The 24,356-nt window shown below is 40.8% G+C and overlaps 1 protein-coding gene across 2 annotated transcripts in view; it reads left to right on the top strand.

Annotated features, from left to right (window-relative positions):
- The window catches only part of PTPRO (protein tyrosine phosphatase, receptor type, O), a 68,795-nt gene that overhangs the window by 25,931 nt on the left and 18,508 nt on the right, over window positions 1-24,356 (top strand). For both annotated transcript variants that reach the window (XM_014937362.1, XM_014937361.1), the window contains exons 9-16: window positions 522-633; window positions 6,245-6,396; window positions 9,070-9,190; window positions 12,737-12,876; window positions 15,499-15,631; window positions 17,035-17,155; window positions 19,136-19,204; window positions 22,730-22,813. In XM_014937362.1, coding sequence (XP_014792848.1) covers window positions 522-633; window positions 6,245-6,396; window positions 9,070-9,190; window positions 12,737-12,876; window positions 15,499-15,631; window positions 17,035-17,155; window positions 19,136-19,204; window positions 22,730-22,813 — 932 coding nt within the window. The remainder of the gene's footprint in view (window positions 1-521; window positions 634-6,244; window positions 6,397-9,069; window positions 9,191-12,736; window positions 12,877-15,498; window positions 15,632-17,034; window positions 17,156-19,135; window positions 19,205-22,729; window positions 22,814-24,356) is intronic.

Raw genomic sequence — 24,356 nt, 5'->3', positions numbered from 1 at the left:
TATTTCATTCGTATTTCATTTATAGTAAGTGATAATAGGAAATGAAATACAGTTTTGAAATTGGAAAAAAATGAGTCTTTTGAAGTGACAATATTTGAGCCAAAACCACTTTCTAATTTATTCTCAAAAATCTATTTAATGAAAACAGAAAAACCTACATTTTCCAATTAAATATTCTGCTTTCATCAAATCAGAATTTTGTGATGGAAGATTGCTCTGTGGGAATCATTCTCACTGCTCTGGAAACCAATGTGGGGTTCCTTGTGGTGGGTAGGACCTGGGACCATGTGCATGTGGATAACCAGCAGAGCCATCACAACCATGTTCGTTCCCACTGCACAGAGTTTTGAATAAATTTCAAATGCCAAATTGCAGAGAATTCCACTGGAGCAAGGAGTGAGAGCTCCTATATGGTCCTATATGTGGGCACTAGATTTATAAATATTGTCATGATTTATAAGTCACATCTCATGCTGGTGACTGTTCTCCTGAGCTGCTTTTTGTCTTTTCTCATTTTCTAGAGAATAGCTAACCTGCTGCCTGCATGGTATTACAATTTCCGGGTCACCATGGTGACCTGGGGGGACCCAGAGCTGAGCTGCTGTGACAGTTCCACCATCAGCTTCATAACAGGTAAGCAGCTGCCTGAAAAGTCTGAGGAAACACTCCCAGGAGCTGAGGTGCTGGGAAAAATCTGACTTGGATGTTGTGTTTCATCTGCAGGTACTTGCAAGTTAGGGTATTTAACAGCTAGGCTTTCTGTTGTATTTTTTTAAGGAAAGCTCTGAGGACTGCTTTAAATTAATATGTATAATTTTTCCTGTCCAAAGCACAGTGTTTGATTACTTTGTTCCAGTCCTTCATTGGCTGACTACAGGGCTTCGGTGAGGGCCAGTGATCCTCCTTGTTTTTTATGACAGCATATGTTTTAGACATTGGGAAGTTAATGGGTGAATAGTAATCTGAATTCTTAGGTTTGCTAATATTATGAAACATTTTTCCCTATATTTGCAATGTTTCCAAATACTTTCCCCTCTTTTTTCCCCCTCCCAGTGATCCACAGGTCAGACCATGACCTCACCTCAGATAAAATGGAGTAGAGTTCTGCACTCTTGGGCAGACGGGCAGGTAGCATGGTCGGTAGCATATTGTTCTCATCCTCCAGCTTTGCCTTTTCTGCTGGATGTTTTTTGCTTGCCCACTTCCAGTTGGGTCCAGCTTTGCGTTTTAACACACTTCATTGTCTCTTGTCAGATACTTTGGGTTCAAACCTTCAATGTGTCAAGCAGATGAGCAGGAGAGGAAACAACATATCAGAGCTCCTGTTAGTGTCTTGCCACATATTCCCGGCATCCAGGCTGGTTAAAGTCAAAGTTCCCTATTGAATCATTTTGGTTTTATGCACCACTGTTTAGTTCACCTTGCAGAAGGTGACGGAAAGCAGTAAATAATTCAGATGCATTGTGAGAGGAAATAAAAAGTATGACTCGCTCTTCTTTTCCAGCTGTAGAAATCAAATTACAAGGAAAATCAGCAAGGTCCCAGCCACTCCCTCCAAAGCAGATACTAGCCTAACCCCAGATTTTCTTTCAGGTGAGAGGCTAAAAAGATGTAACCGAGGAAGGAATGGAAAAAGACCCATTTGCAATGATGGATTAATGTAGCACCTGTGCTTGACAGAGCTACAACAGAAAAATTATCGGTGGGTTACGTCTGGGCTCCACTGAAGCCAGCAGAAACCCTCCCATCCTGAGAAACCTGATCCCAAACTACACTACTGACAAACTCTGGCACTTCTCCAGTGTATCAGAAACTCATAGCACCCACCAGGGCCCCGTGAAGGGTCTCCAGTGATATTCATTGTCCTTTGTCATCAATCAACTTTCCTGTAGCACTATAAGGAAGCAATTTTCCAGCTGGTTGGTTGCTGTATGAAGGGAGAAATGTCTTTTCCAACTGATTAGGGTACCAGGTTCAGCATTTTAGAGTGGAAATGTTCCAGTGGGACCCTTACACTTCAATGTTGTGTTTCCAGAAACCTGCAGCAGAAATGAGGGAGATTAAGGTTGCTCTAAAATGCAAGCCATCATCAGGATCAGTCTGGATCTCTCTGTATGGTGAAAGTAAAGACTATTACTGCTATTGGATGAAAAATCAATCAACTCCTTAACTAGTAGATGTAGATAAAATCAGGAATGGATGAATCTCTTAGATAATGTCATCCATTTATGACTGGCAAAACCTCTCTTCAAAAAGGTCACCTGGTCTTAACAGAAAATATCCAACTGGAAAGGTGTCCCAATGCTTAATTCCTTGTATTATCAAAGGTTTATCTGATTTTAATTTTTCTTGTTTTAATATCCAGTCCATAATATTTGTTACACTTTTCTCTTATTGATTGAAAAGACATAAAGCTTTTTTTCCCTTTCTATACAGAATTTAGTTTTACTCTTTTCTGTTAGTAAATTCCTTCCATTGGACTCTTCAGGTACTCTTACTGCAGGGCGTTTTCTCATGTTACGTTTTTTCCCCACTCTGCCTCTCTAATTATTACTGTCTTTACCAAAGTATGTGAAAACTGAAAGTGTAATACCAGCCTGCTGAATACTGCTACAGAGGGAAAATCAGCTCCCTATTCATTGCTCTCCTGTTTGTGCCTCTAGATGATTGCATGTACTATGGCATCTCACTGGAGGTCTGTGTCGATTTACTTCTATTCTGTGGCTTCCAACAGAATTTGTCATTTGGGAAGTGTTGTCTACATGCCTTTTTACCTAAAGACTCAACTTAGCACCTGGTACTTTGAAATAGATTTTTTTTGAGCAGGCCCAGTGTAGGGGCCGATAATTCAAATCACAGCCGTGTCCAAATCCTCCACTCTTCTGGCCAATAGCCACGTTACTTGCGTGGTTCGCCAGCGGTGCTTTTACTTTCAGAGTACTGATGAAAACGTTGAATCCCAGTGGGCCAGACCACAGCATTTTAAGGGAGGAGTCCTAACAAAGAAACCTGATTTGATCAAATTACAAGCGCTTATCGATAGATGGTCACCATTGAATGTGAGCGTTAAGTAGACTCCTGTCCTCTGATTGCCCTATTACTTGCAATCTCTTCAGTTTTGTCCAGGGGCTGCTAACTTGACAGGAAGTGGCATGCCAATTTTTCACGTCTGCAGGTTTGATATGTTTGTCCCCAGTAGGTGCTGCCTTTTCACTCTTTCAAGTTAGCAGGGGACTGCAGAGTTCTTTATCACCCTCAGCCTCTTTCTTTCCAGAGAAGGGAACAGATGGTTTCATGGAGCGCTTGGTCCCTTTCTGCGTCATTCTGAACAACGCTACATTCCCTGCACAGGTTGCCAGGAATTCAAACAATCAAAAAAACCCCACCAAAAAGCCCTAAATTTTAAAATACTAGAAGGAAGGCTTTGTAGTCTTCCTGACAGCACACCATCTGTCAGTTCTTCTGTGCGTAGCTGGAAAGTTAACCTCTGCACCTGGAACACAAGCTTGATTTTTTTTTTTTTAATACGAAGCAGAAGGATCATCTGGGAGTTTGGGACCCCACCTTGCAGAAAGCTCAGAGCAGGAAAACCAGTTCCCTAACGCAAGATCCCACAGCTCGTGTGGAGTCTACAGAGAGGGTGGGGTTTTACTGAGCTGTGGTACCTGGGGTGAAAAGGGTATTATAAGAGAGTAGATGATCTACAGCTCTCTCCCACAAAACTGGTCAGATGTCCCCAGGAGAATAAGGGAGATTTAGGGGATCCCAGAGACTTGTCAGAAGCAGCATTTGTTCCCTCAGGCCCCTGCAGCAAGAGTTGCACGCTGTTGTTTTAACGCGGGGAGCGATTGTAGCGCTGCCAGTGTTGCTGTGGTGACTAATGAGTTTTTAATGCCACCTGCTGCAAACAGCTGGATTTAAAGCAATCATAAGCAAGGGCACTTCAGACCACCAACATTTTTCTTTTGCGACGAGAATGCTTTTAGCTTTGGAGAAGGAAAAAGAGTAAGAACGGCCGACTCTTGATGAGTACCATCACGTCTGCTGTCTGCTGGTCCCATGGATGCTTTCAGCTGTCACTTCAGGCCAGGTCAGCAACAGGATGTAAATTCCTACAGCCTCTCTGTGCCACTCGGCTCCTGGAGGAACAGTGGTGCTAAGGAAGTCAGTCACGCAAGCCCTGGCCTTTTAGTCTCGTTTCACACATCCTGGATGTTCATTGACAGACACCTGAAGCAAACCAGCTGCGTGAGCTTGAGCAGAGAAAGTATGCCATCAATATCACAGAATCACAGAATCTTCTAGGTTGGAAGGGACCTTAAAGATCATCTTGTCCAACCGTCAACCTAACTGACAAAAATAGACACTCGCACAACAAACAAGGAGCATCATCACTAAACCATACCTCCCAGCACTACATCAACCTGTCTTTTGAACACCTCCAGGGATGGGGCCTCAACCACCTCCCTGGGCAGCCCATTCCAATGGCTAAGAACCCTTTCAGTGAAAAAATGTTTCCTAATATCCAGCCTGAACCTCCCCTGGCGCAACTTGAGGCCATTTCCTCTTGTCCTGTCGCCTGTGACTTGAGAAAAGAGACCGACCCCCACCTCTCTACACCCTCCTTTCAGGTAGTTGTAGAGAGCAATATTTAGGTATAGGAGGAAATAATTATTAGTGGGGAAGACTGGTGCCAGTTGTGACATTAAATTGTAAGTAATCCTTGCCTAGAGATGGCTTGAAACTCTAGAAATTGAAAAAAAAAGAAAAAGCATTACTAAAGACTTTATACTAGATAACGTTGCTTCCTCTCAACAGTATAAAAGGACATTTTCAAGAGTAATTTGAGAGAATAGTGTTACTAAACGTTTCTAAATGGGTCTAAATTGTCCGTGCATTGTGTTTGCTGCCTTCCTCAGGCATTACTTCAGTAAATTTGTTCGCTAAGGGATGTCTCCATGCAAAAGTCACAGAAGCCTTCGTGAAAGCAGCAGTGACATCTTGTGGCCCCTTCAAACAGATCCGAGCTCTGTCCTGTGTCCAGGACTCTGGTGATGGGAAGGGTCCACATCTCAGCTGCCTTTGCACAAACACACTTGGCTCAATGGGGCTTGTGCAGAGGAGGATCAAGAATTCCGTATCGTTTTCCCTGTGGTGCTCCTAAAGAATCTGCCAAGCACACAGATTCACACACTTTCCCATTTCACCCAGGTTATCCCACTGATACCACTTGGAGAGGGGGTTGTGAACCTTTAAGGATTGCTGACTTTCCCTTTTGGGTCTCTACTCAGTTTTAATTTAAATCCTAACTGGGGACCTGCACCTCCAAATTAGGCAGTCAAGGTGAGCTGACCAGCTAAACTCCTTCTGTGATTAATAGAGAGGCACCACCGGGAGGTAATGCTCTTACTCCTTTAAATACCTATTTTAGGAGGAGAGGAGTTGCTCTGGAGGCTGCTGTTAGGGAACCAAGGACTTGCTGGAAGCTCCAGTTCAAGACAAGCCATCAAACTGACCAAGGGGGCTGCAGTGGGGCAGCCTGAGCTGTGCAGCTCAGGGTCCAGCTGGGCAGGAGCTGGGTGCATGGAGGAAGAGGAGGGACAACAGCTGCTTCACCTAATGCCTAATGATTAGCTACCATATGCCTGTAGACCAGACATTTGGTGCTTAGGTGGCTGTTAGCTGACTGCACCCTTCTGTGGTGGTGGGACTTTCACCCCAGGAACAAAGGTGGCCATAACTTTTCATGCAAAAAGATGTTCTTTGGAAAACTGCAGGTGTGGAGCTTTTCCTCCTAGGAAGACGCAAACTCAGTGAAAGGGAGAGATTTTTTCAGATGGAAAAGCTATCGAAATTATTCAGCGTGACAATTTTTCTGTATTTCTCACTGACCACCATTTCTTTTCAGTGCTATGTGAAGCAATATCTCAGGTTTTTCGCTTCGTTTCCAATTGTGTTTGTAAACGACTTAAAAAATGATTCATATCAGTCAGTAGCTTCATGATTTTTTTAAAACTGAAAGATAGCAAACAAAAGTATATTTTTGTTTGGAATATCCCCCAGATTAAATGCCATTTTTGGTTTCTTTCAGGTAGCACTCAGGTGCAGATGTTTTTACTAGTATGTTTCTGCTATCTTTATGATACTCTTTCCCCAACAGCATCCTTTGGCAGAAGTTTATTACTGGACACGTTAATCGATTGTGTTAGACCCTGTCTGTAATACATTTGCCTTCTTCCTTCAGCACCAGTGGCACCTGAGATCACCTCCGTAGAATATTACAACCACCTTTTGTACGTCACCTGGACCTACGGAGGAGATGGTACTGACCTTTCTCATTCCAGGATGCTGCACTGGATGGTCATTGCAGAAGGAAAGAAAAAAATCAAGAAGAGTGTAAGTATGAGTGGGGAAGGAGTCACCCATTCCTCTGTATTTTTTTTTCATTGAGTCATAACTTAAACACAGTTTAAGCAAGTTGATTAAGATTTGGTAGAAGCCTGATCAGTTAAAGTAGCTTCATAGTCTTAGCAAGCACTTCTGAAGACTCAAGCTCTTAAAAGAGCCAGTGGACAAAATGATTCTATGGTGGTCCAGCTGAAGTAATAATTGATAATTTAGATGAGAATTTAAAAATAGTTTCTTAAACTTCTGAGCTGCAAGCAAAAGAACATAAGGAGTATTTTTGAGTGAACAGCTATGGTCCTCTCAATTTCTATTTAATAATAACCAGACTACACGACGAGCTAAGTTTTTTTTTAGTTCATTCCGGTCAGGTACTATCACTTGTCATTTTCTGAATTTATCAAACAGGCATCCTTATAAATTATGTGGTTTTCATTTTCTGTTTAAATACTAGTTCCACTAACTGATGGGATGAGAATTTCACTCAGAACGTATGCACTTCCTAGAAACCTTGCCAGATGTTAAGATGTGTTCTTGGCATATTGTCTTGAAATCTGAGCATATTTAAGAATCACTTAGAAAAAGAAATCTGGGGTTTCCAATTATGGCTCGAAGTCGTGCTGCTGCAGGGTGTTGAGATACATGTTTAACCTGAAGCAAAAGAGCAGCCCCTGAACATAGAGTGAGGAGTGTTTGAACATAGCAGAGGAGCTATGGAAGGATTCACTGCAGCTCAGGAATGTATACAGCTTCATACAGCCTGTGCCCTGTGACTGTCTTCTACAACACTATTGATCTTTTAATCATTGACAGACCAGACACTTTCTCAAGTGTCTGGTCTTTCCCAAGGGAAAGGTTTCCCTTCTACAGCTGAAGACTCAGCGGATGCTGAATTGGAAGTGGATTTTCAGCATAAGCACAAATTCGTCAGCAATTTTCATTTGGATTTTTATGGACCACCCTAGCTTTCATTAGATTTCTAGTGGCTGCAAGAATGCACCCATCTGGAGCTTGTTGCAGCATGAATCTAATTATATGATTAGTAGAACTGTTCAAAAACATGACATTTCTGAACAGCAAGAACTCCCAATATTTGGATCTTTGTTTCAATTGAGGAAGAAAACTCCACATTTTATTTTTTTCCTACAAATAAAATGTTCTAACAGTTGGATTCTAAAAAAATCGTGGTAACCCTCTCCCCTCTTCCTTCCAAAAGTCACCTTCTCTGTAAGGTTATTATTCTTTCAGGAAAAATCAGATTTCATGCCATTCAACTTCATTGAGTGTGAAAATCTTAGATTAAATAAATATGTTAAAAACATTGAATATGAAAAGAAATTAAAATTAATATAGAATATGTAGCTTTAGATTAATCAAAATATTAAAACAGGAGAGTACCTATAGTAGAGGATATCTGCAAATAAAACTTCAAATCTTTAGGATATCTTTCAAAATGTTTGTCTTTATATTATTTTCAGAACAAGGGACCTCATAAAGTATTCTTTTGGAAATTCCTGCAACAACTTATTTATAGCTAACTTTTGTGGTCCTGCTCATATTTGTAAATATGAGTATACACTTGCAAGCTTTAGGGTGTACCTGTTCTCCTGAGTTCTGTTAGTTGTTTTCAGAAATGGTTTCTTTTAAAAGTCATACTATATTGTAATCTCTTTATCTGATTTATTAAGATTGCTAAGGCTGTTATTACGATTTTCTTGTGGGATTATTAAAATGAATAGGTAACACTGTCAGGCAATGATGACTTTTTTCATCCTGCTATTTGTGTATTTCCCAAGATTCTGTAGAAGTTGGTCAGTTCTTAGCAATGTGATGAAAATAACGTGCATAGTCCTGTTGGGCTTTATTCAGAACTGTCTAACCCTCTTGGAACTGAAAACTTCAGCCTGAAAATTAAGTGACTATGAAAACCAGCATGAGATTCCTGAGTGTGCCCTTTGTAGATAGTCTACAAGTGCTCTGAAAACGGTCTGTTGCAGTAGCTGAGTTCTGTGTCCTTCTCCATGACCCTGGAGAAATGGGGAGATTGCTTACCCCTAAAATAGCGGGAAGAAGTGATTCACAATCTTGAGAAGCACAGCTCAGTTTTGGATCAAATCTGCTTTCAAACTTGCAGATGACTGAAGTCAGGCCCTGAGGTCTATTGCCAAGTCAACAGGTCTCCAGGTAGGTGTTAGACTTGCCCTGCTGGATTTAATTTGCAAGTTCTGAGGGACATATAAAGGCTTGCCTATATGTGCCTTGTGTACTCTTCTTTCAGATATCTCAGATGATTTTAATTCCTCTGAAGTTGCAATTGACTCAAAAACATGGTTTGTTTAGCACTTTGCACAACTCAAAAAATCTAGATGCAAGAGTGCTCTTGTTGGTGTGAGGGAGATTTTCTTTCTTCCTTAATTTTTCACTGGTCATACAGAAAATGTGGCCTAAGATTGTCTTCCCTCTGCATTGTGATATTCTGCTAAGCATTACAGCTTTCCACAGTTGATGTCCATGGGAGCTGGTCCATGTCTAGAGTATGTCTAGAAGATGCCTGCTGTGATGCACAGAACTTTCTTTGTAGTATATTAAGTGACTAGATTAATTTTACAAGAAGGATATCTGTTTTGTGTCATATTTAAGAGTTGGTGTCTATAATTATTGTAGGTAACACGCAATGTGATGACTGCTGTGTTGAGCTTGCCTCCGGGGGACATTTACAACCTTTCCGTGACTGCTTGTACTGAAAGAGGCAGCAATACTTCCCTGCCTCAGCTAGTGAAACTGGGTAAGAAATGCTTTTTTGTAAATTATAAACTCACTCCTCCTCTCATTTGACTCCAAAAGTAACCGTGACAGCAAAACCAGCATCTTGCTTGTTTCAGTGTATGTGGGACCCCACTGCTTTTGCAAAGCTGTAACTTTCACTTTGCCTTGCTGTGAAGATTGTCTCATTCCCATATGTGAAGCTACTCTCCTAAAATAGCGTTGTTCAAGAGGAGCAAGAGTGGCAGAATCTGACTGTAAGTGGCAGTAGGAGAGTGAAATAGCTTAATGCCTTGCTGAGAGAACTCTGCTTCTTATTTGCTTCCCTATAATCCAAAGGAGAACCCTCCTTGGTTTTGATAAGCCAGTTTCTGGGTCTGCACTCTGCCACCTGATTTGGTTTCCTGTCTCCTCTCCTCTCTCCCTTGACATCTCCATAGTCTTCCAACAACAAAAATGTACCCTGAAATACAAATCAATACTCTTTACAATACTATTTACCAAAGCAATCGGATTCATGGCTGTGGAACCCAGCATCATTCTAAGAGAAATATGTGTAATCTACTCAAAGAAGCAAAAAAAGATTTAAGAACTTCATCCTTTAGGTAGGACTTCTAAATATAACTTTCTGCTTAACATCTTCCTTTGCCCGTGAGGACAACTGGACACTACACCATTATACCATCAGAGATTTTACTTTGCTTTTGTATGTGTGTAGAATCGTTGAGCACTGGGTACCTAAAACTGAAGTTTTGAAACGTGCCTAACTGCTCTTACAGGCATTAACTCCACTGTGAAGATGGGTAAAGAAGAGCTAGTAATTTCAAACAGGATTATCTTCCCTACACGCATAATAAACCTTTCCTGAGTGACAGTGAAAGAAGTGAATTTAGAGGACTCGATAACTTCTAATTGAATAAGAGCTCTTGAAGAAATCATTGTCTTTCCATCTTTTTCAATAGCTCTTACTCAAATCCCTTGAACAGTGCTGGGCAAGCAGTACAGCCATAACAATCTGAAGTTCTTCCAGGTCTTTTCACCAAAGGGGATATTTGAAAGATGTAGACACATCCCATGGATTTTCCTCTTCCCTATGCACTGCCCACTGTTTTCCCCACACCTTATGTCTGCACAGGGTGTTATATGTTGTAACTCTTCGTTCCCAGGATTGAGCAGGTGGATGTATGAAGGTGAGTATATCCCCCCCACTGACATGATCCAAGTATTTTAGGGGAGTATTTCAAAACATCAGGTAGCTTTATTTTTCGGACAGGTCCAGAAGTGCCATGTATTATTCATGTACACCCTGCAGCCTAGTTGTGTCTTCCTGTTGTTTGCTTATGGACAAGCAGGCTCTTATTGAACCGATATAATTATTTTGCTCTTGCTATTTCATTCACAACAAAGAGAAGGTGGAATGAATTCCATTTTGATAAATCAACTCCAGAATTCTGGGTGTGGGGGTTTTGTTGGTTTGGGTTTTTTGGGGGTTGTTTTGTTTTGTTTTTAATGCTGTTTGCACTTTGAATAAACACTAGTAAGGATATTTTACTAGAGGCTTTCCTTCTCCCAGTTTCTGAGGGAGCAATGGGAGTTGTAATTAGCAGTAGTGGGAACTGACTCTAAGTGATAGACGACTCAGCACTTGGCAGTCACTTAGGCGTTCCTGCCAAATGTTCTTCCCTCCATGATGTTTGCTTCATCCTGGCAACTTTCCACGTGCAGAAAAATCAAGCCATTTGCTGGAGGCAAAAGGAGGATTTGCTTGGGATGGTGCCCAAACGCAAAACTCATATTTTAATTGAGGCCATTTTTTACCTGGAATGAGGGATGGAATGTGTTTCTGAATCCAAGAGCAGATATATGGGTGTAATTAGGGGAGAGGGACGCTTTCCTGTGTAGTTCTGGGACAACATGTGCACTGCAATCCCTGTGACACAGAAGGCGGCACGTGAACGTGCTTCAGTCCCTACCCTGCTCTCCTCAATGCTCTCCCTAATGCCAATATAATCTTGGCAGCTTCCAACCCTAGAACACTGATCTGATTGTCTGAGGATCAGATACGTCTCCAAGATGTCTATAACCACTTGAGCAAGTCCTTTCTGCCAAGTTTTTTGAGGTGGATCTTACACATCATGTCCAGGCTCCCGTGACAGCATCTCACAGAGTGAGAATAAAAATTATTTGTGAAGGGAAACAGTAAGAGGAAAATGTTGTTGTTCATAGTACATTACATGTAGTGTGTCAGGATTCTGGAATCAGGTCATTGTTTGGGAACGAAAACTTTCATTAAGCATCCATAGATTAGGAAATGTGAAAACTCTGGAGAACAGCTTGGAAATGTACAGCCCAAACTTTGTATTCTCTGAGGGCTGACCAAAGAGGCCCTGGATGCCTGAGGCATTAAAAGCTAGAGGTTGCCGGCACCAGTTGTGTAAGGTCTTCAGGTGGAAATCAGGATCAAGCCTTGTTTTTTAAATCATCTTAGGGAAAAAAATACATCTCATCTTGACACCATGCCTGGGCTGTTTGCTTCTCTCCTTACTCCTCAAGGTTTTCCCCTCCTGCCCTCCTGTGCTTTCCATGCTCCAGGCTGGTTCAGGCAGGATTGCAGTGAAGGGCGGCCTCTACTAAGGTCAGCATGGCCTTCCGTGGGCTGCTGCTGCCCAGATACAGGGGTCAGCAGGTAGGGAGGTGGCCCTGGGAGGGACAGCCGAGGCCACCCCACACAGAGCTGGGGTCACTGGGTACAGACCCTCGGCCTTGTTTCCCAGAAGACCCCCTGATCTTCCCAGAAGATCCACCTGACACAGGGTTGTCTCATCCTCGACATGTGGGATCTCCAGTCCCTTGTATAGTCCCATGGCCAGTTCAGTTCATCCAGCACAACAACAGCAGCAAAAATCAAAGCAATAAATTGAAGATCCCCAAAATCCGGACCTCTGCATTCAGCGAGGAGACAAAACTCCTGCAGGTAACTGGAATGAGTGCAGACCCAATGGCCCTTAAATGTCAGCCTAGGGAAAAAAAAAATAAGAAAAGGACCACAAGACTTTCATTTTAAACTGCTAATTAACTACATATTTTCTCTTCTACAATTGAATGAACCTAGAAACCTAGAGGGCCTTCTTCTGGCAAGCTGCTTCTTTATTGTCTCCTGGGGCAGGCCTTGTGAAGGAAAGCTTTCTCAGGCCAAATGTGTTGCTACCAGGTGGACAGCCATCTTCTCCTGAAAGAGTTTCTGCTAACATCGGTCTATTAATAGAATACGCTGATCATCCTCAAACAAGGGCTCTGCTGAAAAGGGAAGTGAAGTAATTATCCAACTGTCCAAATAGAGAACACTTCAAATAGAGAAGAAAAACCAAGACACTTCATCATCTTCCCATTTTATAGTGGTCGTTTATCATCATGAGAGGCAGGGCTTTACATTGGCAGGTTTTATCTGAAGGAAATGAAAGATAGAAGGGCATCAGGCAGAGCTTTAATTTTTGTTCAAGGCTTCCTCTTCTCAGTTGTCTGGAAACTTAAAGATAAGCTTAATAAAAGGAAATTTTTTCTTAACCAGAGCCAGCCCCTCCAAAATCGCTGTTTGCTGTCAACAAGACTCAAACCTCCGTGACTCTGCTGTGGGTGGAAGAAGGAGTGGCTGATTTCTTTGAAGTCTACTGCCAGCAGGCTGGATCTGGTCAGGAAACAAAAGTCCAGGTATGTAAGTGTCTCTTCTTTGGTTTCTGCTCTTCATCTCTGAAACTGAGACTGGGCCTTGCATCTTTCTGCTTTGTGGTCTGCTGCTTAGCTTTTGTGTGTAAAGCCCAATGACATTTTATGCTGAGTATGCAGGTTATATCATTAAACCAATGTGGTAAGGTGGTTCAGGATTAAACTTTTAAAAGCTGAACTACTAAAGTATTTGAAATACCAAAATATTTTATTATTTTGTAATATTAAAATTGGCTTCTGTCTTACTGATGAGATTGTAACTAGTTGGACAACAGCTATGTGCATCCAACAGTGTGTCAGTCTTTGGCTAGTCATGAAAATGGCTCCAAAATATGATAAAAAACCTAAAAGGCCATTAAATGGAGGGAATATCAGTGGTCAAGAAGGGAACGATGGTCAGGTAGCTTGATAAGGAATGGGAAAAATAGACATAGTTAGATGCCATGAGATCTTTTATGCAGCATTTATTTATTTATGGCTTACTTTATTTCTGGTTTTGAGAACTGTTAATTGAAGTTTAGTAGGTAGGACCTTCACTGCTATTCAAAGAACAGTTTTATGCTGCAAATGTGGCTGCTTCTCATGGATTTTTGTCTCTTGAGGTATTTCCTTGGAGATCAACCTTCTCAGCCTCACAAATTAACTTCTTCTTCTTTCTGTCCAGTTATGTACCTGGGCTCAGAGGCCACCTGAATACTTGAGTGTTTAGACTGGTAACATTTTTCAGTGAAGAATAGAGCAGTAGTAGTTTTAATTCTTTACACTTAATGCTGTGCAACATATGAGGCTTACTTTGATGTTTAGATGATGATATAGTGAATCACTGTGATTACATGCTATGAAACATCATTCTCTCATGCAGACTGTCACACATAATGGCAAATCATTTGAAAAAAAATAGAAACCAACCCACTCAGACCACTGATTATCCAAAAAGAGACACATATGCTCTTCAATCCTATGGAAGACCAGTCTGAATTATTTAACATTCTTCTTAAATTGAGAAAGGCACTGACTATAAGAAAAAAAGTACGCTTAAATGCACTTTAATCTTTTGGATAGTTTGGATTCCACAACTAGTTTCCTGCTTTTTCACGGTGAATAGCTAAAGATTGTGAGGTCGTTATCGACTTAGCAGAAATTCAAAATAATGATGTGATCAGGCAAGGAAGGTACCACAGGATTTGCAGCTTTAGTGCAGAGAGGATCTGTTTAAAGAACATCAGGAAAAGACCGCTCCATTTGGCAGGAGCTTCAGTGGGTGTCTCATTTGTTGACATGAATATCTGGCACTGGAAATGCACAGAGATTGTCAGCTCACTTCTCATTAGATTTGTCACTCTCTTTTCTGTCTTTATGAAAAATGGGGAAGGGCTCCTTTTTGAACCATGGAAAGGAATGCTTTCCCATTAGACTGGTGAAAATTCTTTACTTATGATTTTCCATGCTAATTACAGTCCCTTTCCTCCATTTTTAAATCAGCAAAATGAAAAGCAACAGCTTTCCAAGTTTGAACATCTTGGGTTTTGCTTGACTGATTTAAATTTCCCAGATGGCAAAACAGAAAGCATCCAGCCAAGTCCAATTGCCAAACTGTGACCCCTCCTTTCAGCTCAGGGAATAAAACTCCCCTCCCTTACACTCATGTACATGTGATTTCATCTGCATAACATACCTCAGAATTGCGCTGCAACGTGAGCCCTTGCTAGCCTAGAAGGATCCCGTGAATGACAACAGGCCACTGCAAAAACCCAGTGCTCGGGACCTGCTACAGATCTTGCACTCCCTATCTGGAACGAGTTCATTCATAAATCTTCTCCTTGTTCCCTTTCTAAACCACTGGATCAGTGTCCCTATTTTCGCATGCACAACCCACCCTTGGTTGTGCCACAGAGTACAGAAAAACTTCTGGGAACCCTAAGGAGCTATATCTTTAAGTCAATGCATGTGTTGTGTTTGTTTTCTTTCGCCATATCGGAATTTATGAAGCATAAAAGTGTTTACCTGGGACATGGTAATTAAAACATTGTACAAAGATATTATGTGAGGAGTTACTTACTACCTAGAAAAACTGAAGCGTGGGATATCTGATCAAGGTTTTGCTCTAGCTGTGTATTTCACCTTGACCATGTGAAAGGCTCACAGCTCCTCATGTTCAGAGAAACTGCCTCAGAGGCAGAGATGACATGTATTCACACAAGGGTGTGGAGATTGTGACTTACCTTGGCTGCACTTTGAATAAAAATAACTTTATTTTCCTCCCATCTGTATGGCTTAGTAACCAGAACTCATGAGCTCTGCCCGCCTCTGGGGATGTCGCCAAGTGTGTGCCTGACCAACCCCCTTTGAGGCACCCTTGGGGTGCTCTAGGCTGTTCCTGCTGCTGTTTATAGCCCTGTTCCTCTCCCTTCTTCTGCCAGACTGCCCAGCTACCTGCCTATTTTCAAGGGGAGGCCGTGGTTACCTTCCCTGGGTTTCAAAGTGCTGGTTTCTTTCACAAGATCTGACTTCAATTGGTCAAATATAGGGGTGAAGAGGGGAGCACTGATTTGTGCCCTTGCATTTACAGAAGGACAAACTTCTGTGTATTTTTCCCCATGTCTGCAGGAACCTGTCACTGTCTCTTCACACGTAGTGACCATTTCCAGCCTAACCCCTGCCACGTCCTACAACTGCAGCGTGACCACCTTCAGCCACAATAGCCCCAGCATCCCCACTTTCATTGCAGTTTCCACCATGGGTAAGCAGCACTTCCCTGCTTTCTTCTTCCTCCTCCAGCTATAACATCTGTTTCTCCTTGCTTTCTAAAGCTGCATTCAGTAATGCTGGCCCCAAGGGTTGTTTGTATCATGGAAAGGCTGGCAGACGTGGATGGGATGGGGAAGCAGCAGCGTTAAAAAGTTCTTGGAAAAATCCCTGCTGAGGAGGTTGACTTGGAAAAATATAAACTGAAGGCTCCGTTCTCCACTGGGTGTTTGAAATCAGGCGCCTAATTTCTGGTGTCAAGGCTGAACATCAGGGTACTGCTTGATGACATTTGTGGAGAAAAAAGTCTTCTCAGCCAAACCCAAACAAGAAGAAAATCACATTTATCAGCTGCTGAGGCAAACAATAGCTTTCTGCTTTCAGTGAGGAAGTGGAGATAGGGTGAGAGAGAAGGAGAAGGGCCACTGCAGGATCTTGAGCAGCCACACCCTGAAGGGATGGAGGCTCCACAGGAGAGAGAGCTCCATAAAGCCTGGCTCTGTACTGACTCTGAATAAAGAATATCAGTGTTGAACTGCCCAGAGCACTGCACTTCTCTTTAAAATCTCCCCTTCAGAGTGACCAATCTTACCTCTGCTTAGTGAGGGAGTTGTGTAGCTTTAGTCACTAGTCCTATACAACACACACCACTGCATGCTGGACTTGGGTGTCTGATTCTCAGCTTAAAAATATCCATGATTTTTAGTTTGAAAAATGCTTCTTTAGACAACTGTGCATGTAAAGTTATTCTGAGTAAATAGAGAAGGTTTCTTATACAATGAGCAGAACAAGATATCTGGTCTTATAGTGCTACAGTTGATAAGCATGTAATATTGAAGAAAAATAAATCAAGGTTTTGTTATTGAGAGTTGATTCCAGTTCTTATTTAAAACAGAGATTTTTTGTTAAGATATATTTGCTGAAGTAATTAAATCCACTCCAACCAAGTATATTACAGAGTATCAGCCTGCTATTTTGATTTTTGGGTCAGAAAAGGTATTGATTGTTGTTAAAGAACAACTTCAGAGTTGAACTGTGCTTTGGAGACAGCATTTGGAGGTGATGATGAATATCTGTATTTTATATTTCCTTCACCCTTTTCTCTCATGTTATGAATGTCAGTTAAAAAGGAAAAATAAAAAATTGAACATACCAATGTTTAACAAAATGCCAGAGTGAATTAATTTCCCCACAGAAATTTTGTAAGAGCAATAACTAGTCAAAACCTCCCTTTATCTCTAGTGGTGGACTTTTTTCTCCCTGTAACACTCCAGGCTGAATGAGATCAGTTCAGAAAAATCGCACTAATAACATTCAGGGGAGAAAAAAAACAAACCAAAACAAAACCTATCAGTGCTTCTGAATTGAGTAATCAAGAGTCCTTGTTTGTGTGTACAGTCACTGAGGTGAATCCCAATGTAGTGGTGATCTCCGTGTTAGCCATCCTAAGTATCCTTCTGATTGGACTGCTGCTGGTGACTCTTGTTGTACTCAGGAGAAAACATCTACAAATGGCCAGGTAAGTCTGGATTTATGCCAATTCCAAAAATTTCAGACAACAACAAACACATCATGACAATAGTTGCAATTGAGGATGCTTGTGTGCATGGGTTAAGCTGGAGATGCTTGTGAATAGGCTGACTTCAAAATAGTTGTCTTGATGCTGTCTAGGAATATCGTGTCTTCTCCCTCTATCTACTTTTATTCTTGACTTGAGTTATTAGCCTCAACCTTTGTCTCATTTAGAGCTTTGCAAGATTGGGTCCATAAGTGCAATCCCTTGTTACAAAAGGGTTGTATTAGGAACCTAAAGGATAATCAGGATCTGAGGCAACTGTGCATGAGCAGACATCAAGATGGTTTGCAAATCTTTCATGTAGTTTGGAACAGAGAGATTTTCCATATCAACAGATAGGATGGCTTGTTCACCAGGTCCAAGATGCTGCATTTCGGTGCCCATGTAAGGCCTCAGCCCTGGCAGCCCAATGCCCAGGAAGAGGGAGTATGTACTCAGGGCCCTGAGATTCTCTCTCTAGTGCTACTCTGCCCCAAAATTCTGGTCTCCCAGTTGTCTGCATTCTGCACTTAAATGGGCTCCCTTTCTGTGGGAACCGCAGGGTGAGAAAGAGCATATGGGCTCACCTAGATCTTGCCTTTCTACCCAGTCAAATACACACTGAGACCCATAAATCTAGAAGAAACCTCAGGTCTTGCTGTTCATGTATAGCATTAATGATCCCCATTTGCTCTATCGTGCAGATGAAGGGGAAAATTCCCTTGCAGGAGTAAACTGTTTTTACAGAACCTGCGGTTCCTTCAGCTACCCGCACCATTCTGTCGTACCTGAATATTGAAATTAAATATCCTTTTACTGGTGGTCTTATCTGTATCAGTTCACTTTAATGTGGGTTATGTTACAGCCTGAGTGAACTGTGGATGTTTCTCAAAACCCTCTATATGTGATTCCTCTCCTCATTTTGGAAAGGTCCTGGAGTCTTCATCCTTTTATAATCTGTGTAACATATTTTATATAAATTCCCTCTCCCATGTCAAGAACGGAAATGATTTCACGTAAAAAAACCTTATGTGAAGAATCTTGCACTTGGCTACCTAGCAGACACAGCATTTTATGTGCCGTGCCTTGGCTATGTATTCCATGCAGCAGATGACCATATCACACACATTTTGCAGGCTATCTCTTTCAGTGAACATTATGTGCTTTGTTCCTTTTACATGGAACTGGCTCTGTGAAAATCCCAGCTAAATTAATTCTCTTTCCTATTTAATTACTGTGCAGGCAACTCAAAGCTTTTTCTTTTTCTCTTCATCACTGCTTCTAGCTACAGAAGATAAAAACCCCAGGAGGAAATTAACAAAGTAAATCTAGTGAGAAGCCGCAAGCAATTGTTTGCTTAAATCAAGAAATCAAAAATAGTCAAGTCAATTCACCATGTGTAGCTGAAAATAATGGACTTGTGACAAATTCGCTGGGATTTTATTCAGGAAATTCAGGAAATCCAAATTCAGGAATTTGGATTCACAAATTCTTTTGTGAATCCAAAATTACCATGCTCCTGTCAAATAGAGGCAATTGCACATCTTCTCTTTAGAGTTGGGACAGTGCATATTTAGTATAGATAGAGAAATTATTTAGGATGTGTACAGAGGTCAGCAATTAGACCTAGTGTCAGACTAAAGATAGCCCAAATATGAACATGTCTATTTGAGATCTTTATGAGCAACATCTCCCTTGTTTCACTCTTTTAAAGCATTATAAGGAAACATGATCTCAGGTGGTGGTGTTGAACATTTAGAGGTTTTGCAGGACTATTTTAAGGGATTTCAGTTATGATTATCACAGATTATTCCAGACCTCGTTAGAGGTGTGAGTGTTCAGCACTTTTCCACAGCTCTGAGAGTCCTCTGTTAAATCAGCATCATTGTAAGCCTTGTGAATCCAAAAATGGTAACTTTGTACCCAATGGTCTTCCTGAAACAGGGAGTGCGGGGCTGGAACCTTTGTCAATTTTGCATCTTTAGAGAGAGATGGAAAGCTTCCTTATAACTGGTGAGTGTTTGAAGTAAAGCTTTTTATTATGTCTTTCCCCATTTCAGCTTTTTTGGCAAATACGATCTTTAAATCTTAAGTACTTATTTTTCATGTCATCACTGTCCTTGCTTAAGATAAAACTACTATACCTGTTATTTTAGCATTTTACTTCTTGAATGATGACTCAAGATTCTGTCACCTGCTATTTTTAGTCGGGAATGATGTATATAAATGTCAACCAAGTTGCATAGATGTGTTTTGGGAGGATTTTTTTTTTTTTTCCTTAGAGGCATATTTCCTGAAATGACACAAATGCAGAACTTTTTCTGTAAATCCATTAGCACTTCCATAGATTTATATTTACTTCCAGGAGTAAGCTTGCCTTTGGATAACCAATTAGTGACTGTCTTCACACAGTATCATTAATTAATTTTTCCTTGCATTGCAAGACAAGGACAAGCCAACTCAAATATTTACTGTAACTTAATATTCAGTGCTGTTGAAATGACTAGGAAAAAAACCCAAAACAGTAACATATTCTTGTTAGTGTAGAAAACCACCTACAAGAGTTGCAGGCTCTGACTATGGACTCCAAGCCATCACTGAGACCATCAGCCAAAGAGAAGTGTTTGAATAAAGTCTGTAGGATAAGCTTTTCTGGAAGCTAAAAGGCTCTGAGACCTACCTGACCAGCCCCACTGTGGTCATTTCCATTCCTGTTTCGATAACCAAATGGGTGCTAATGTCTGACCCAAGGTTTGCTGTTTTGTTATTAGCAATCTCTGCAAAAAAACCTCATGTCTTTCAAGGCAAGCCCAAACATAGATATTTACCAGCATGCTGTCAGCCCCCTAAAGCCCCATTCCAGTATGTAGGAAGAAGAAAATAGGAGCCTTGGTTTTACACCCATGGTCAGCTTTGTTGACAGCCAAGAAGTTGGAGAGAGGAGTTGGTGAGCAGGGCACTGCTTCCACGATCTCACAGGACACAGCCTGCCAGCCAGGACAGGATTAAATGGATTGACACTGCACCACAAACAAGCCTTTTGCTAATAAGCGTGCAAACTGAACTAACAAGCCCAGCAAATCTTGTCAATACCTCACTGTGCTGCTAATTAACTGGATATTAAACAAGCTTCACTTGCTTGGTTTAGCTTTAATAGCAGCCAGCTGTATGCAGTACAAACTAATCTCTCTTTCAGCTTCTCTTACTTGGACTATATTAACGGCAAAGAAGGCAGAAGATCAAACGCTCATGTTAATTAAATATCTGAGCTTGAATCAAATGATTAAACTAGCAACAGATGTTATTAAAACCATAAAAGGCTTTTTATGGGAAGGAGAATTAATTAATAGGTTTGGCTGTGAATGTGAAGGTTCTTGTTTCTTGATTTAGTATAAGTGTATGTATGTGTGTTTGTATATATATGTGTATATATGCATATATGTATACATATATAAACTATATTATAAATATATAAATTGGGGAAAATATTCCTGCCTAACATCTTCACAAATTTATGATAACTGAAGGCAGTGTGTCCTTATCTTATGGCCCCGACTCCTCTGAGAGTTAGTAAAGATACCTTGTTTTGTGTGCCTTTGTCGTGTGATGTCAAGCCCGGTTTCACTGTCCATCCAGGCAGCCAGATGGAAAATATGGCCCTAAAGACAGGGAGGAGGATTAAGAAACCTGTAGAGGACTAAGAAACCTGTGGTCATTCCAGGGATCTAGTAAGGGAGATACGGGCATATCCACTGATTCCTGCTGACACCTCAGCTCAGCAGAGTTTTCAGGATTTGAGCAATATCTGCATCTCTTTCTTTTAATTAAATAAAATTGTTCAGTTCACCTGAGCAGTAGGTGAAAGACTGTATCATTCTGGCAAAACAATATTGTAGTTATTGGGCAATTATGTGTTTTTCACATGCTGAAAGAAACCAATTGTTTTAGATGTCAGAGTTCCTAATCTGTGGACTGTATAAGTAGGTCTGCAAGGCCGTTAGCCTATGATTTGATAAAGTGTGACAATGTCTCATGATGATTTGACGGTGAAAGAAGACCCAGGTTTGAATAATTCTCTCTGCCTCTGAAGGCATGAGGAAGCAAAATCCTCACTTGGACTTTCCCAAAGGAAAGAGTATTCCAGCAACATCATCACTGCTCTCTTCTAAGCCTAATGAAAACCTCTCTGTGGCACCAGGGACCGGCTTATGGAAAACCAAACTTCATGCTCAGTCCAGTCCCATAGAAACCTTGACATTGGATAATGCCTATGGCCCTGATGCTATGACAACTATGGCATATGATTAACTAGAAAGGTCTGTTGCTTCTGCCTGACCCACACAATCCCTACCAACATCAGGAAAGGTGCCTTGCAGAAGCTGCACTGCCCATTTTCTCTTCAGCAACAAAATTTGTTGAAGCATGGCTCGGAGTTTTCACTGTGTGGGCAAAAGTTTTCCACCACTGGTTGGAAGATTAAGATCAGAGATTGTTATATTTGGCCTGCCTTGTTTATCAGGGAAAACACAGCATCTACCGACTTCATAAGAGCCAAGAGTACTGAAAAAGGAAATTTCACTTTGTGGTTCCTCTTTAGAGCAGCTGTAGAAGGATGGTATTGCTTTTAGAACAGCATATTTTCTGATGGGGAAAAAACACTCTGAGGGTGTATTTGCCAAAAAATCCTGCTACTAGGGCAGTTTTTGTTTAAGTTTCATGAATTTTTCACATTGGCAAAGTACCTGTAACCCACTCCACCAATAAATAGAACGGGCCTGAGTGGGTTTTCTGGATTAATGCATAGCAGAATCTGGCAAAGAGGTTGCAAATGCAGAAGTTTAGAATGACTTTGTACTCAGATTTCCTTTAGCCACAATGAAACCTGCTGTGAATAGTTATTCACAGAAACCACAGTTAGGAGAAGTTCAAATAATGCTTTGCTGAAAACCTAGGAGAGAATCAAAAACTGGACTCTGCAACATGTTATATAAGATGTTTTCAGAAATCTGACTTGATAGAGGGTATTAAGAGATATTAGAATGTATCTCTGGTACAGATGTTCTGATATCCACAGGATCACTAACAGGAGCAAACATGGGAGATTATCATAGTTGTACTTGGTACAAACAAACTATGCCTGTCCTGAAATATCTCAACACGTCAGAAAATAGAATTAGCAGCACCTATCTAATGGTCATAATCCTATGGATGAAATTTTCAAACACATTTTACTCTCTGAAAGTCTGCCAGTTTATCAATTAACATTGATTTAGAATAACAGGCCTGAATCAATACCATAAAACACATTTATTTTGATCATACAGAATTTTATGTTGGATAGCTGGAAATTCTGCGTAGGGTGTCAGGTTGAGGAGTAAAATTCTATGGATGCTAATAATATTCCTATGAAGTAAGAGGAAGCCTTTATGGGTTTAACTGATTTTTAAAATAGAATTTGCTGATCTCCTGATTTCTGTTTGTCTTACTAACTCTCCTCACTTTTTCATCTTTATGTATGTTATTTATTAATGCTCACAGGCGTAGAAGTGTATTTGCTTTCCTAACTCTGCTACCCTCATGCCTTTGGACTGATTATCTTTTGGCATTTTATATTAATCCTTGGTAAGTGATTTACTTGTTTTTCCATATGCAATGTCTAAACAATGTTAATTTCTAATACATGAAAAATGTGTGATACCTTTGTTTCCAAATGGGTCAAAGCTTTTGAAGATATATTTTTCTTGCACTAGAACATGGATTGGAGAGGATGTGGGTATCAAAGTATTTGCTACCCTGCTTCATCTAGTTTGTCTGTTTATGCTCCAACCCATTTTGGTATTAAAAAGCTAATTTTACAGTGGTCATCATAATTCATCTCATTGCTCTTTGCAATTTTTGCCACTTCATTATAAGTCCTGGCTTCTTCTGTCCCAGTTATTCATCTGTTCATTACCTGGCATTGCCTGCTGCTGCTGCTGCTTTTCTATTACTAAAATTGCTTAAATGTCCCCCACCTGTTTGGTGTGTGATGTCAAATACCTTAGTTTTTAAAGGTGTGGTGATGCTCTCCTGACACCAGTAAAAGTTTTGCTTTTGGAGACATCAGTTTACGGAGAATCGATAGAAACTGTCGGTCCCAAAGTGTAAAAATTGGGTCACTGTGTGTGCATCTCTGTCTGTATGTGTGTATATTTAATAGTTTAGTCTGTAAATAATTTATAAAGACTTAGTAAATGACTGATTGGGTTTTTTTGAAAATACATAACCAACAAAGCCACAGGTTCTATTTAGAATGAGCACTGTTTTACAAGCCATTCAGCAAATAATTATAATTTACTATGATCTAAAAATCCTTAATTTATATAAAAGAAACAAGTTCCTGGTGGTCTTGAGTCCAAGGTATAGTGATTTACAGAAATGTGGTACCAAAGTTAAGATTTACTTTTAGCCAGATGTTTTCCCTGGTGTTACCATGCAGCACCAAAGCCCTGGCAGGCAGTCGCCGACATCTTCAGCATAGAGATTTCTGAGGCTGGTTTTCCTTGGGCCATCATGGGTCTGTAGAAAAACCCATCACAGTTTTCAGTGGGCCCAGAATTGTGTGGATTTATGTGACTAAAGAAAGGTCCATTTCTTCTCCCGTGACAATAAAAGCACATTCTACACATACATCCAGCTAAAGAGCAGATGGAAGTCTTCCACATCTCTCCAAGGCTGGTATCATACAGATGTGGAACTTGTCTGAGGTAAACCCAACTAACCATTGGAGCTGCACAGTGATGGAGGATCAGGCAACCAGTTTATTATTGTGGAGGCCACACTGATCTCTCTTAACTCCCTAATGGTCAAGAAGCCCAAGGGGGCCACTGTCAATGTCACTGCTGCAAGAAGAGCTATCATCTTCTTTTTCCCCTTTTACCCCTTTTTGTTTAATATGTATTAATATCCATTAACTCCCTTTCCAGATGTGTATCTTTCTCCAGAGGTTTCCTCTTCAATGAAGCTACCTATTTTAGTCTAGATGACCAAATTTAAAGGAGCTGAAGTTGAATGAGATGAGATTAATCCCTCTCTTTGCGTTTTAATCTATAGGGTAAATGGAAGAGCAGATGAAACACCAGCTAGTATTTCAAATGTCTTTGTTTTGCACACAAGTTGGTTAGAA

This window comes from Calidris pugnax, unplaced genomic scaffold, assembly GCF_001431845.1.
Source record: "Calidris pugnax isolate Ruff unplaced genomic scaffold, ASM143184v1 scaffold1, whole genome shotgun sequence".
NCBI classification, from domain to species: Eukaryota; Metazoa; Chordata; class Aves; order Charadriiformes; family Scolopacidae; genus Calidris; species Calidris pugnax.
Note: the sequence above shows the minus strand (reverse complement) of the source record. Positions and strands in the feature narration are given on the sequence as shown.